Genomic DNA, 13559 nt, shown 5'->3' with positions numbered 1-13559 from the left:
TCCAACTTCCACCTACCAACCCTGCAGTCACTACAGGATAGGCGGAGGATAGCGGCTAAAAAATTCCGGCCGTTTATCTAATCGCCACAAATATCAGAAATCGCAGCAATTGACATCATGTGCCGCAGAGTCTGATTGATTAGCGGCTATTTCTTGAACAAACGCCACTAATCAAGACGTTGATCCTATTATTATTATTATTAAAACACTAACACCATCATATATACTACTCCCCCTTTGAAAAACCCTCTTTCGTTATACACTCCCCACCAGCCATAACCCTCAGCTCTGACTCCCTATGCTCTCCAGCCGTCAAAGCACTTGCCTCTGAACACTCTCACCTCACGCAGCCCTCGCCTATAGCAGCTCTCGCCGTCGAAGGTCTGCTCATCTCCTCGCGTCGCTAGAAGGCCGTTTCGGAGTTGCTACTCGCGATGCCGTCTCTGCCCTCTTCGTGAAGCCCGGACCTGTCCTCGTCGTCATCGTCGGTTCAGATCTGCTGCTGGCTCGCCTTCTCGTCTCCAGTAAGCACTCATCCCTAATTCTTCAGTTGCGTTTTTTTTCTTGTTAATTTTCAAAATTGTTGTTGGGTTTGATTCTGACTTCTAACATAATTGCATGGATTCTGAGGTAATTCTAGTGGATATTTGATTCTGAATTAATTTATGGCTATTGGATTGAAATTTGGGATTTTCTTCTGGTTGCTGTTTTTATTCTGATTTTGCATTGGTATATTTAAAATTGTTAATTTTCATCATAGTTATTGTCTTGTATTCTATTTTTATTATGTTTTTATATATTTGAAATTGATTAGCTACAAAAGCAAATTCTATATAATCTGTAGTGTATAATACAGATAGACATTCTACTTTCCCAGTTTCAATTTTTTAGTCATTTGTGAATCTACAAAAGAAGGTGTGCATTTGACTTCAATTTTTGTGATTACGTATTAAAACTCTTTCAAATTCATATCTCTTTGTTCTCTTGAATGTGGTATAGCCATGAAAAATTGGGGGAGATGCATGCTCAATTTTAATATCTGCACAACATCTCTCTTTAACAAGGAGAAAGTGATACTTGTGCTTTGTTGGGATCAAATTCATCATGTGATTACTTTTGGATTATTCTAAATGCTCTGTGAATGCTTGTTATTGTTAGTCTTATAATAACTTTCTACATGCCTCCTTACTTTTGTTTTGAACTATCTGAAGAGGATTACTTAACTTTAGTATTCTAGTTGTTATTTCAGGGCAGGATATAATTCTAATTGGAATTTTAGTTTATTCTCACACACCTCACAAATCCATGAAAGCCATTGGTTTGAACTCTGGAGTTTGGTTTAAGCTTTATGCGTGCCAATAATTTCTTGTTTGTTGGTGTACTAAGTACTAACAATACATGTAAGCAGCACATATCTTTAATTAATTTAACTGTTTCATTTGGTGTTTGAGATTTATTGTATCAAGTTTTCTATCTCTGTTTGAGATTCTTGTTGGAAGTGTTTTAAGATCTGCATTGGCTGGTGGCTTTTCTTGTGCCCTCTCTTGTGACCATACCTTGGTTTCTGCTGAGAAAATTTTTTATCCATTTGATTCCAATATCCAAGTCACATATATGATAATACAGAATTCTCAAGAAGTTTTTAGTTGAGGAATAAAAGAAATAAATGCAATAATTTTCTTAAGTATATTCCTATTAATATATTCACGTACTCCTTGAAAGAGGAGCAAAACTGCAGAGTTCCATAATTTATTTAAATTTTTTTTCTTTTATCTTTTTTGGAAATTATTCTATCTTTGGAGATTTTCATTGATTGTGTAGTTTGAATACTAAATATGCTTGTTTATATGGTAAAAAATATTAAGTAACTAAGTGAAATATTTAATAAAATATTCATATTTCATTATGCACACAATTGTTCAAGTATTGATTGTGTCATCATGACCCACTGAGCCAATCAACTTATTCTTATTTTGTTGAAGACTTTTTTTTTTAAATAATCCAAATTCTAATGTGTTATAAAACTAGCCAGCTAGTACAATAAAGGAGTATGATTGCATTAAAATATATAATTGCTTTAATTGATTATTTAACGGTTTGATAATTTTTATGCTTTCCCAAGCCAATAATTCTCACTTTGTTAGCTGTTTAAGTCCATTTTTAAAATGTCCATTAACCATATTCAATTATATTTTGGTGCTTTAATTTGTTTTGTACAATAAAAAAAAAAAGAAGAAACAAGTGTTATGAGATGTTGAGAACTATGTCTTTTTTTAAGATGGAAATGTTTTCTCTATTGTTGTCTTTAAGAATTTTTTGGGCTGAGATTAATGCCATGTCTTCATGTATATTGATTCTCAAGATGGTAATGTGCTACAAGATTCTCTATCTTATTTATTATTGTGGATCATTTTCTTTAAGGTATAGCTAATCTTAATTTGGCATATTAATCTGATTCTGTTAATGTTTATTGATCTTAGTCTAGACCTGATCTATAGCATACATGATCCTTTTCTGCTTAATTGAAAATATGATATGGGTTTTTTGGATTTTTGGGCAACTAAACACAATTATATACTTTTCAGATAGTGAGGGAATTGAGATTTATTCAAAAGGGCAGTGAAACATATGTTGATAAATAGAAGGCAGTTTCTATACCAGTGCTACACTTCAGGTTTGTCATTTGTATCTGTAAGACCCAGAACTTTTGAAGGATCTTATTAGGAGCTGATTTTTAATATATTTAATCAATCTCAATGAAATAATTTCTGAAAGTAAAATCTCTAATAATAAATATATTAAAAATCAGCTCCTAATAAGATCCTTCAAAAGTTCTGGGTCTTACAGTATCACTTTTTTACCTTATGATAATAGAATTTAGTTGAGACCTTCACAAATTTTACCAATCTTATTTACAAGTTTTTCTTTGACTTTTGAATCAACTTGTCTGCTCATCAAATCTTTTATATATAGGAGTGTGTGATGATTGTAGACACTTTATCCATTATAATTTAGTAATGTCACATCATTCTTTTCATTGTATTTTATATGCTGCTCATTACGGATGAATATAACGGTAGAGTTTCTCACTCATCATGTTTTTTTGACATCTTAATTTGTTTTGTCTTCTATTTGCTTACTACTTGTTTGCTCTTATTTTTCTCTTTTAACATTGGGAGAAATAATTTAAAAATTATTTCTCTTGTTTCTCAAATTGGTGTTTCCCTTGGAATTGAGCAATCTCTTTTTTATTTTTAATTTGTGTAAAATATGATACAGGCAACCTCTCTTGGTAGCAGTTTCATTTAAATATGCCTTGAATAAGTACCATGTTTATGAATAATGTAGATGGTATGTCATTCTTCTCCATCTAGTGAAACTGGAATGCTAGTTGTGGACTCTGCGATAAGCATATTGTTACTCAGAATTTTAATCTTTTATGGGGTGAAATTCATTCAAATTTTTTGGGCTTAATCCTTGGCTTGTTTAGGTGCCAGGCGGTCCAGCTAATAAACATTTGGAGCTAGACGATGTGCTTGTTCGTATCAATGGAAAAGTAAGTGTGTCATGATACACAATTTTAGTACATCACAAAATCATGTAATTCTTTCCAGTACATCACATCAGATCATTTCATATTATGTCACGTAATCATATAATTCTTTCAACAATTTTTTTTTTAGGTTTAGTAGTAGTTTCATAAATTATGTGATGAGTTTAGTCATAACCTATGATCTTATTGGTCATATCAAATAAATCTTTTATACTTTATGGTCAATTGAACCATGTTTCATTCTTACATTATTTTCGAATGTGTATTTTACTATTGACATTTTGTTTTTAAGATATCATTATCTTGATTTTTTATTTACTTTACTCGTGATATTTTAGCCATCTTTAGGTTGTTCTTATTTATGCATTTGTCTAGATGAAGCAATATAATTGAGTAGCTTTATAAAGCCAAATTTTTTTTAAAATAATTGTGAAAATTGTGGGAGTTATAAAATTCCATAGTATACATTTTTTTTTTTAAAAACTGCATTCTGGATTGCGGCGGTTTACAAACCGCTGCAATTTTTTTTAAAACATGTTAACCAAATTGCGGGGGTTTTTGACCGCCAGTAAAGATGACGCCAATCCTGACACTTGTATATTGCGGCGGTTTTAAACCGCCGCCAAATAAACTGCCGCAAAATATTGAATCAGCGGCGGTTATACCAGCGGTTGCTGAAAACCGCCGCGAAATCAAATGCCCACCCCAATAACCAGGGCGGTTTTTTGAACTGCCGGTATTGTGTTTTGCGGCGGTTTAAAACCGCCGCTAATAGCGAAAAAAACCGCCGCTAATCTCCGTTTGTGTTGTAGTGAGTCTGTCTATGTCCGTCAGAAACAAGTCCCCATTACAGAAGAGGCCATTCCAAAAGTTCTAAGTCTTCCCCCTATTCCAGAAGGATTGGATGCCTTTCAAGAAGCCGCACTTAAACACCAGATGTACCAATTTGACTGGGACGCCGTTCTCAGAGTTATCGCACTACCTGGCAGCAGATGGATCTACGGATACCATTGTACCCGCCGGCTTCAGCACTTACCTTGGAGGCTCACGTATGGGCACAGATTATGTCCCATTACGTCTTTTCGAGCACTCACGAGTCCTCCTTCACTGCGGACATGGCCGTTCTACTATGGTGCATCCTTACAGACCAACCTCTGAATCTACCAAGACATATCCGGAATGCTATGGGACACGTACAAATCGTAGGCAACTTACCTTTTCCCGCCCTGGTCTCAGATCTTGTTTCAGCAGCCGGAGTCTCCTACAAAGCTGGGGACACCAAAGCCATGCTCCTACGGGATGATCAGTATGTCCCCAACGAGAAGTACCTTCGACTTTCAGCAGCCACTATTAGCCAGCCTACTGAACCGGTTGAAGATATTCCTTCTTCAACACCACAGGCACCTACAACAGCCCAACTGCTCCATCAGATACTTGAAAAGTTGGATCGGCATGAACAGAAAGCTAAGCTGCGAGAGCACCGTAACAAGCGCCGATTCACATACCTCAAGGAGCTGATCATGGGAAAATTCAAGGACTCAGACACCCCGGACTCCACTTCTTTTACCAGCACAAAGAGCCATGATGGTCCCGACTGTGGAGATACTGCTACCAGCCCACCTTTGTTCTTGACAGATGGCACTGGGGACGGTGCAAAGCCTTAAGTGTGGGGAGGTCGGTCAGTACCTGACTTCCGGAGGTAATTTCTCTTCCCTAACACCAATAAATTAGGATATTTAGTTAGTTTTTCTTTTGTAGAATAGGATAAATTGCATAGTAATAGATTAGTTGCATGCATGTTCTGCTTGATTGAAAAGACAATAAGTTTCTTCTAAGACCCTATCGTTGGAGCAAAATTTCACTAATTTTAATTAAACTTTTATGTCAAATTTGCTTGAAGTTGTATTTGGAACATGATTTTTGAGCTAAAGAACACACAACCTGTGAGATTTGAGCCTTTATGAATGGTTACATTATTTAACCATAATTATTTTATTCTTGTGTGTTTACTTCTCTATGATTGTAATCTATATTTTGTTTCATCCTATATGTCCAATGTTTATTATATTTATATGTTTGTATATGATTGAGGCCATTATTTGTTTAGCTCACTTATCCAAATTAAGCCTACCCTTTCAATTATCTTTGTTAGCCACTTTGAGCCTTTAAATCCTATTTGTTCTATATTTTACCACATTACTAGCCTTAAGCGGAAAAATAATTATATATCCCAAATTGAATCTTTGGTTAGCTTAAGATAGAATTGTGTGTGTTATTTAAGTATGGGAAATTGTGGAAGCAAAAGATAATAAGGGAATGTGTCATGATAATATACTAGGAATTTGGATACCTACTCATGAGAAACTGTAAGAATTAAAAATCTATGTGCATTGATAAGCTATGTTTATGTTTATGTTTATTTAAAAAAATTAAAAAAATTAAAAAAATTATTCAAAAAAATAAATAAGGGGACAAAATTACCCCAATGTTAAATTAAGAATTCAAGGGTCAATGCATGTATGATAAAATTAAAATAAAAGGTTGAAACATGAGTATGGAATGTGAAAGGAAATTTCTGGATAGCTAGGTATGAATTTTAAAAGTTATATAGAATATATATAGGTTATGTTAAAGCTTGGGTTAATTAAAGATTCAATTTATAAGCTTACTTAGCTATATATATATATATATATATATATATATATATATATATATATATATATATATATATATATCCTTACCCTCACCTTGGCCCCATTACAACCTTGAAAAGACCTCATGATGTTTGCATTAGTATATTAAATATTGTTGATTGGTTAGGAGAAGAACAAAAACTAGAAAGCATGATTAGAGAAGGATAGAGTAATTACCCTATACACTAGAGAGACTGGAGTGTACATATACGTCAGTGAGGGTTCAATGCTTGAAATATTATGTTCCCTGCTTTCATGAGCTATCTTCTTGCATTTCTATCTGCTCTTGCTTTATAAGAATTGGGTTAGTGGAATTTGATCTGTAATTGTTTTGAAGAGCTTATTTACTTTAGATCAAGTGGACAAGAATCATATAGTTGCATTCGCATATATAGGTTGCATTGCATTGCATGAGTTTCACATGTTCCTACTCATTTTTTTTATCTCCTTCAACTAAGCATGAGGATATGCTAATGTTTAAGTGTGGGGAGGTTGATAAACCACTATTTTATGGTTTATATTGTGTTTAATTATGTGGTTTTATCATGATCTTTACCCACTTATTCATTAAATAAGCATGCATTTATAATTCCTTCCTAAAATTATTGCATGATTGAAAATTTGCTTCCTAGAGACTTTTAATTATGTATTTTATTTCTCCTTTATTCCATTCGATGCCGTGATCTGTGTGTTAAGTGTTTCAGGCTTTTATAGGGCATGAATGAGTTAGAGATTGGAAAGGAAGCTTGCAAAAAATGGAAGGAACACAAGAAATTGAGGAGATGACCAGCGAGAAGCAACGCGGTCGCATGGATGACGCGACCGTGCGGAAGAGAGGAAATCGCAACGACGCGGCCGCATGGATGACGCGGCCGCGCGAGTTGGAAACTGCACAAGTGACGCGGAGGCGTGGATGACGCGCCCGCGTGGCAAAGCGAAACGCCGAATGACGCGTCTGCGTGACATGCGCGATCTGCATAATCTGCAGAATCGCTGGGGGCAATTTCGGGCCTTATTTTGACCCAGTTTTCGACCCAGAAAAGCATACTAGAGCCAGATAACATGCAGAAACCAAGAACAACTTTCATTCTGCATAGTTTTAGTTTTTAGATATAGTTTTCCTCTCCTCTAGGTTTTTTCTCTGCACATTCATAGTTTTTAGGATTTGTTATTTTCATTGTTTTTGCATTGGGATATTGAGAAGAGTTATTGCATCATCAAGACTTCGACATTCTAGTTCGTTCTCTTTACTTGTCTCTTACTCTTCCATGTTCCTTAATTTACTTAATTTTACTATTGGATTATTTTAGCATTTATTAATACAAGAATTACTTTTATTTTCAATTAATCCTTTGATCATTATTTATCATGTCTTTCTTTAATTCCCTTTCTTATGTTATGAATTTTACATTTACAATGAGCGAGTAGTTCCTTAACTTGATGGGGAGTTGATTGAAAGGAACCCTTGAGTTCGGATGCTCAAGAGAAAGATTGTAATTGAGTTTATTGTTGGATTGCTCTCTAGTCACTGACACCAATCCTCCTAAGAGCAGATTGGAACTTGTGGATAGAAACAACATTCCAACTTGTTTGACTTTCCCTTACTTATGAGGGATAACTAAACATAATAACCCTCAATTGTCAATTAATCTTGAGAGTACTCCAACAAGAATAGGGCTTCCAGCTAATCAACTCCCAGTCAAGGCTTTTATTTAAATTTATATAAATTCTCTAATTTAATTTTCTGCCATTCAACTCAAACCTTTTTGAAAACATCTGATTAATAAAATAGCACACTTTTCTGCAACTCGTTGGGAGACGACCTGGGATTCATACTCCCAGTATTTTAATTTTAATTTCTGTGACACTCTTCTAAATTGATAAGTGGATTTCTGGTTGGTTGAGAACAAGATCAATCCCACGCGATCGCGTCGCATGGATTACACAACACCCCAAAAGGAGATAGAGAGTTGCGCTGAAACAACGCTGGATTCGTGCGTTTAGCACAAATTCCAATGACGCGATCGCATGCCCCAGGCGATCGCGTCATTCACTCTTTTAGCTATTCCATGCGATCGCGCCACTCACGCAATTGCGTCGACCCCCATTTTACTCCAGCCACGCGACCGCGTGCCCCACACGATTGCGTGGATTCAAATTTATAACCCCCCAATCACGCGAACCCTACCATTCGCGCCCCCCCCCCAAACCCCTTTCCCCCCTCTCCTCTTCTCCAATCACACAACCACCACCCAGCCACCATCACCGACCGACCGCCACCCCGCCGACCACCCAGACCCCGCCGCCACCCACCCCCTTCCTTCCCCCCCCCTCTTTCTTCTTCTTCCTTCTTCTTCCTCCCTCCACTGCCCCTACCCTCCTCCGCGATCACCACCACCGCGCCGCCTTCACCGCCCAGCGCCACCCACGCCCCTCTCCTTCCCCTATCCCCCTACCCATATTACCCCTACCTTTCCCTCCCTGTCCCCGAACAGCAGCCACCACTGCCGCGCCACCCTCCTCTGCCGCGCTAGACACCACCGCCACCATCTCCAGCCGCCTCTCTGCCCCACTCTCCTTAATTCGCCTATCAGATTCCGACGAACGCCACCCTTCTATCCATTCGTAGTTAATTCATATTTTTCTGTTTATGTTCATATTTAGGCTAGTTAGATCTGCATGTTGTAGTGGATTCTAGGTTGTTAGGTAGCCTAGGATGTGGTTAGTAGATTTAGGTCTGTTTAATTGCACTGTTCGTGTTTCTTGTTTTATCAATTTGTAATTCTGCTGTTGCTGTGAAAGTTAGTAATGTTCATATGCTGCTCTTCAAGTTCATGCTGCTATGCTCTTTATTTTCTAGCTTCAATTTTAGCCGGAATGCTGCCCAAATTTCTGTAAAATGTTTCCATTCATGTCTTGGTTTTGACATTTTCAACTGTACTTTCCTTAGATTTAACCAAACCAATTCATGAATGCCAGGGCAAGCTTTCCTATTCTTTTTTATTTCCTGGTTCATAAATTGCATTTTTGATGCTTAGATTCCAATTTTTTGCTATTTCTATATCTATCTGAATCATCATCAACTTAATTTCCTTATTTGGTTATGAGTTACCTGTAGCTTTAATTGTGAATGCTTGTTACTTAGAAACTTATCATTATGCCACTTACATCAACCCACTTTTTACTAACTCACTAATTTCAACTTCTTCAACTCTTTTTCAATTCTAACCAACCTAACCTTTCATACTCTCTCTTCTTGGTTTTTCACTTTCTCTTTAACCTTCTAACCATGGCATACTGATAATTTTTCCTAATTAACATACCTTCTATCACATTTTGGATTGTGAATTCTTCTTTTCAAACTTTTAACTCCTATACAATCCTTAATGCACATTTACTTAACTCATTTTCCTTATCCTATTGCTCATTTGCCACTTTGTGTTTCTTTTGACTATTTGCCTATTTGTTTTCCTGTTTTTATGATATCCTGGTTTTCTGTTATTCAGGATGTCTGCCACCCAGAGAAAGGGAAAAGAAAAGGCAACTACTGGAAAACGTAAAAGAGGAGAATCCGCCATGTCCATCCTGGATATCATGCACGATGACTCCTGGTAGGAGAAAAACTTTACCCCGCAGGAAAAGGCCGACCAGCTGCTCCCTGCTAATGATCCAGTAAAGTTTGCAAACCGATACTGTGAGCTGAAGTATCCGGTGTTTGCAACCTCCAGGAACCTATACCTGGAGAGGACTTTGAAGATCCCAGAAGAACTCCAACAATACACCTCTGATCAGATCAAACAAAGAGGCTGGTTCTTCATGGAGAGAAACCTGACTGAGGTCAATGCATCTTGGGTTCGGGAATTCTACTGCAATTACTTCAAAACTTCCCTAGATGCAGTGAACCTTAGGGGAAAGCAGATTCTGGTCACTGAAGAGTCCATAGAGGATGTTCTGAAACTTCTACCTAAATCTGATCAGCTGGATGGTTATCAAAGAGCTGAGGAGGATATGCGCTTCATGAAGTTTGATTGGGATGCAGTCAAGGCCAGGATAGCCCTTGACCCGACCGTTCCTTGGATTATGGGTCAGAACACCACCATGCCAAAGGGAATCAAGCGGATTTACTTGAATGATGAGGCTCAGCTCTGGCATCAGATACTTAGCAACTTCATTATGCCGAGTACTCACAAGACTGAGATACCAGCCGCTATGATCACCCTCCTATGGTGTGTGATGGAGGGTAAGGACATGTACCTGCCACGCTTTATCCGGTACTATATGGCCAGGGTCCACGTCCGAGGCACTCTTCCCTTTCCTTATCTGATTACACAGCTAGGCCGTCGAGCTGACGTGCCTTGGGAGGATGCTGATGAAAAGCCACCTGCTGCAGAATGCAAGAAGATTATCCCTCACAGCAGGAACTTTCTGGCTTTGGGCTACAGACCTTCTTTCCTCAGTGCTACTGCTGAGACAGCCACACCATCTGCCGGCCCCTCTTCCTCTACAGCTACCCTTGCCACCACCACTGCACCTCCACCTGCCCCAGAGCCCGTCTATCATCTAGTACACCGCCTGTTTCGACGGCTTGACCAGATGGAGCGTCGCAACAAGCGACGCTACGAGCACCTGAAGCTGATGATACGATCTGGCGACATCCCCTCCGAGCCTGATACACCATCCGAGGCATCTGAGGAGGAGGCGAATGATCACGAGGCAGAGACCCATCCACAGAGCGAGGCTGCGCAGACAGACACAGAGCAGGCTGCATCACATCAGGAGGCTCCGCCTCGGATTCAGGCTGTAGACCCAGCGATCCCTATCCAGTCAGCACCTCCTATGCAGCAGGCAGATCTTCAGACCACCACCATAGAGACTCCAGCTACCCACCCTTCCACTGATGACACTCCACACCCTGCTTGAGTGAGCATCAGGGACGATGCTTCATTTTAAGTGTGGGGAAGTCGCCATCTCTGGCGTACATTTTTTTGGTGAACCACTACAGACTCTTTTTATTTTATTTTGCTATTTTTCTGTATTTTTTTTATTTTTATTTTTCTTTTCTCAGTACTTATATATTGCTATTTTTATGCATTTTTACTCTATTTCTGCATTTTGCATTGTAGTTCATATTTTAGCCATTTAGTTTAGTTGTAATATTAACTTATTAGTTATAGAAAATTGTGGATTAATTAGTATAGTTTACCCTTTTTAGCATAAGATAGCTTAGTTTAAATTGAAAAATATAAAAAGGGAGTAAACTAGGAACTTGAACATAATAGAAACAACCCACACCTTATATATATAGCATTATATGTTAGTTAGTTAACAACATTTCATCAAGGAGAAACACAAACTTTAAAGCCATTCAATATAAATTTTACATTGAGAATAATGGGAACTTTTAATTTTACTTGCATGACATACATAACTGATAAATGATTTTTGAGCTAGAGAATACACAGCCTGTGAGTTTTGAGCTTAATTGTATGGTTACATTCAAACCATAATTTTTATTCCTGTGTGTTCCGCCCTTCTTTTTTTTTCTGATGTTCTTTACTTTGTTTTAATCTATATGTCCGATTATAGAATAGAAATACATACCAAGAGAGTGATTGAGGCCATTGTTTGATTTTAGCTCACTTATCCCAAAATAGCCTACCTTTTACATCACCCTTGTTAGCTCCCTTGAGTCTTTAAATCCCCTCTTATTCTATCAGCCACATTACTAGCCTTAAGCAGAAAAACAAATTAAAAATCCCAAGTTGAATCCTTGGTTAGCTTAAGATAGAAATTGTGTAATTGTTTAAGTGCGGAAAACTTATTGGGAACATGGATGATAAAAACAAAAGGTAGAAAAGTTGAAAAGAATAAAATAATTCAAAATAAAAGTTTTGGGAAGCATGCTCATGTAAAATCAAAATAATTGAATTACCATGTGCATTAAAAAAAAGTGTTATTTTTCAGTAGTTGAATAAAGGGGACACAAAAGAATTCCCCAAATGTGAAATAAAGCAATGCACATGGGATAAAAATAATAAATATTGAAACATGAGCATGTAACATCAAAAGTGGGAAAATATGGGAAAATAGGTAAAGAAGCTTTGTTTTACAAAGTATGTATGTTAGGTGAGATCTTAGACTAATTAAGGATTCACTTATTAGCTCACTTAGCCTTATACATATACCCTTACCTCTACCTTGGCCCCATTACAACCTTAACCAAAGACCTCATGATTTTTGGTATGTCTATATTCTATAATCGTTGATTGGTTAGATGGAGAACAAAGTTATAGAAAGTAAGAATAAAAAGAAGAATAGAGTGATTAACCCAATAAACACTGAGTGACTAGAGAGTAAACACAAAATTCAGTGAGGGTTCAATAGCTCATTAACATATATCTCTGCTGAAATTATTAATTGTCTTGCAAGTTTATAAAATGTTTTTCTCTCCCATATATTATATTATATATATATATATGACTCCTTGAGAATGTGAATTAATTCAACTACATGCAAGCTTTATATACAAGTGCATAAAAATTAGAATTGCATGATGCATCTAGGTAGTTGCATTTAGATTAGATTGCATTGCATGGCATTCCACCACTTTAACCTAACATTACTCTTGGACTTAGCATGAGGACATGCTATTGTTTAAGAGTGGGGAGGTTGATAAACCCATATTTTATGATATATTTTGTGCTTAATTTGAGTGATTTATTCAATCCTTCACCCACTTATTCATATTAATTGCATGGTTTTACTTTCCCTTCCTTATTATGTGATGTATGTGAAAAACATGTTTCCTATGCTTTAAAATTAATTATTTTAATTACTTTATTTCCATTCGATGCCGTGATTAGTGTATTGAGTAATTTCAGATCTTCTAAGGCAGGAATGACTCAAAGGATGGAAAGAAAACATACAAAAATAGAAGGAAAGCACAAAACAGAGTTTTTGGAGAAACTGGCATCCACGCGATCGCATGGACGACGCGGCCACATGCCAAGCACGAAGAAGCAGCGAAGCGGCCGCATGACTGACGCGACCGCGTGACAAAGGCCACACACCAGAAATTGCAAAAAACGCTCATAGCGAATTCTGAAGCCCTTTTTGGCCCAAATACAAGTCCAGAAGGCATAGACCAGAGGTTATGAAGTGGGGGAATGCATCGATTCAAGGAGAGTCCACACTTTAGTTAGTTTTTCATGATTTAGATTTAGTTTAGAGAGAGGTTCTCTCCTCTCTCTCCTCTCTTTAGGATTAGAATTTAGAATTAGGATTTTATTCGCTTTCAGGATTATCTCTTTATC

At 37.2% G+C, this 13559-nt stretch overlaps 1 protein-coding gene across 2 annotated transcripts; it reads left to right on the top strand.

Moving 5' to 3' along the window:
• The first annotated feature begins 268 nt into the window (after nt 1-268).
• On the top strand, nt 269-13196 carry LOC112784750 (uncharacterized). Of its 2 annotated transcripts, none has more exons than XM_072229788.1 (4): nt 269-524; nt 2586-2674; nt 3491-3556; nt 9753-11424. In XM_072229788.1, exon 4 carries the CDS (start codon nt 10063-10065, stop codon nt 11164-11166), a length of 1104 nt encoding a protein of 367 aa, XP_072085889.1. In that variant the 5' UTR covers nt 269-524; nt 2586-2674; nt 3491-3556; nt 9753-10062; the 3' UTR covers nt 11167-11424. The 2 variants fall into 2 exon arrangements, 1 of the variants encoding a protein (XP_072085889.1); XR_011878572.1 differs by lacking the exon at nt 9753-11424 and adding an exon at nt 13128-13196 and having other exon boundaries at nt 365-524.
• Nucleotides 13197-13559: the final 363 nt, after the last annotated feature.

The sequence above is a fragment of the Arachis hypogaea genome, chromosome 20 (assembly GCF_003086295.3).
Source record: "Arachis hypogaea cultivar Tifrunner chromosome 20, arahy.Tifrunner.gnm2.J5K5, whole genome shotgun sequence".
Classification (NCBI taxonomy): domain Eukaryota; kingdom Viridiplantae; phylum Streptophyta; class Magnoliopsida; order Fabales; family Fabaceae; genus Arachis; species Arachis hypogaea.
The sequence above is the reverse complement of the archived record's forward strand: the minus strand, read 5'-3'. Positions and strand labels throughout refer to the sequence as shown.

What these genes read in the sequence shown, in the direction of transcription:
- LOC112784750 (XM_072229788.1), top strand. Translation starts at nt 10,063, where the DNA reads ATGGAGAGAAACCTGACTGAGGTCAATGCATCTTGGGTTCGGGAATTC.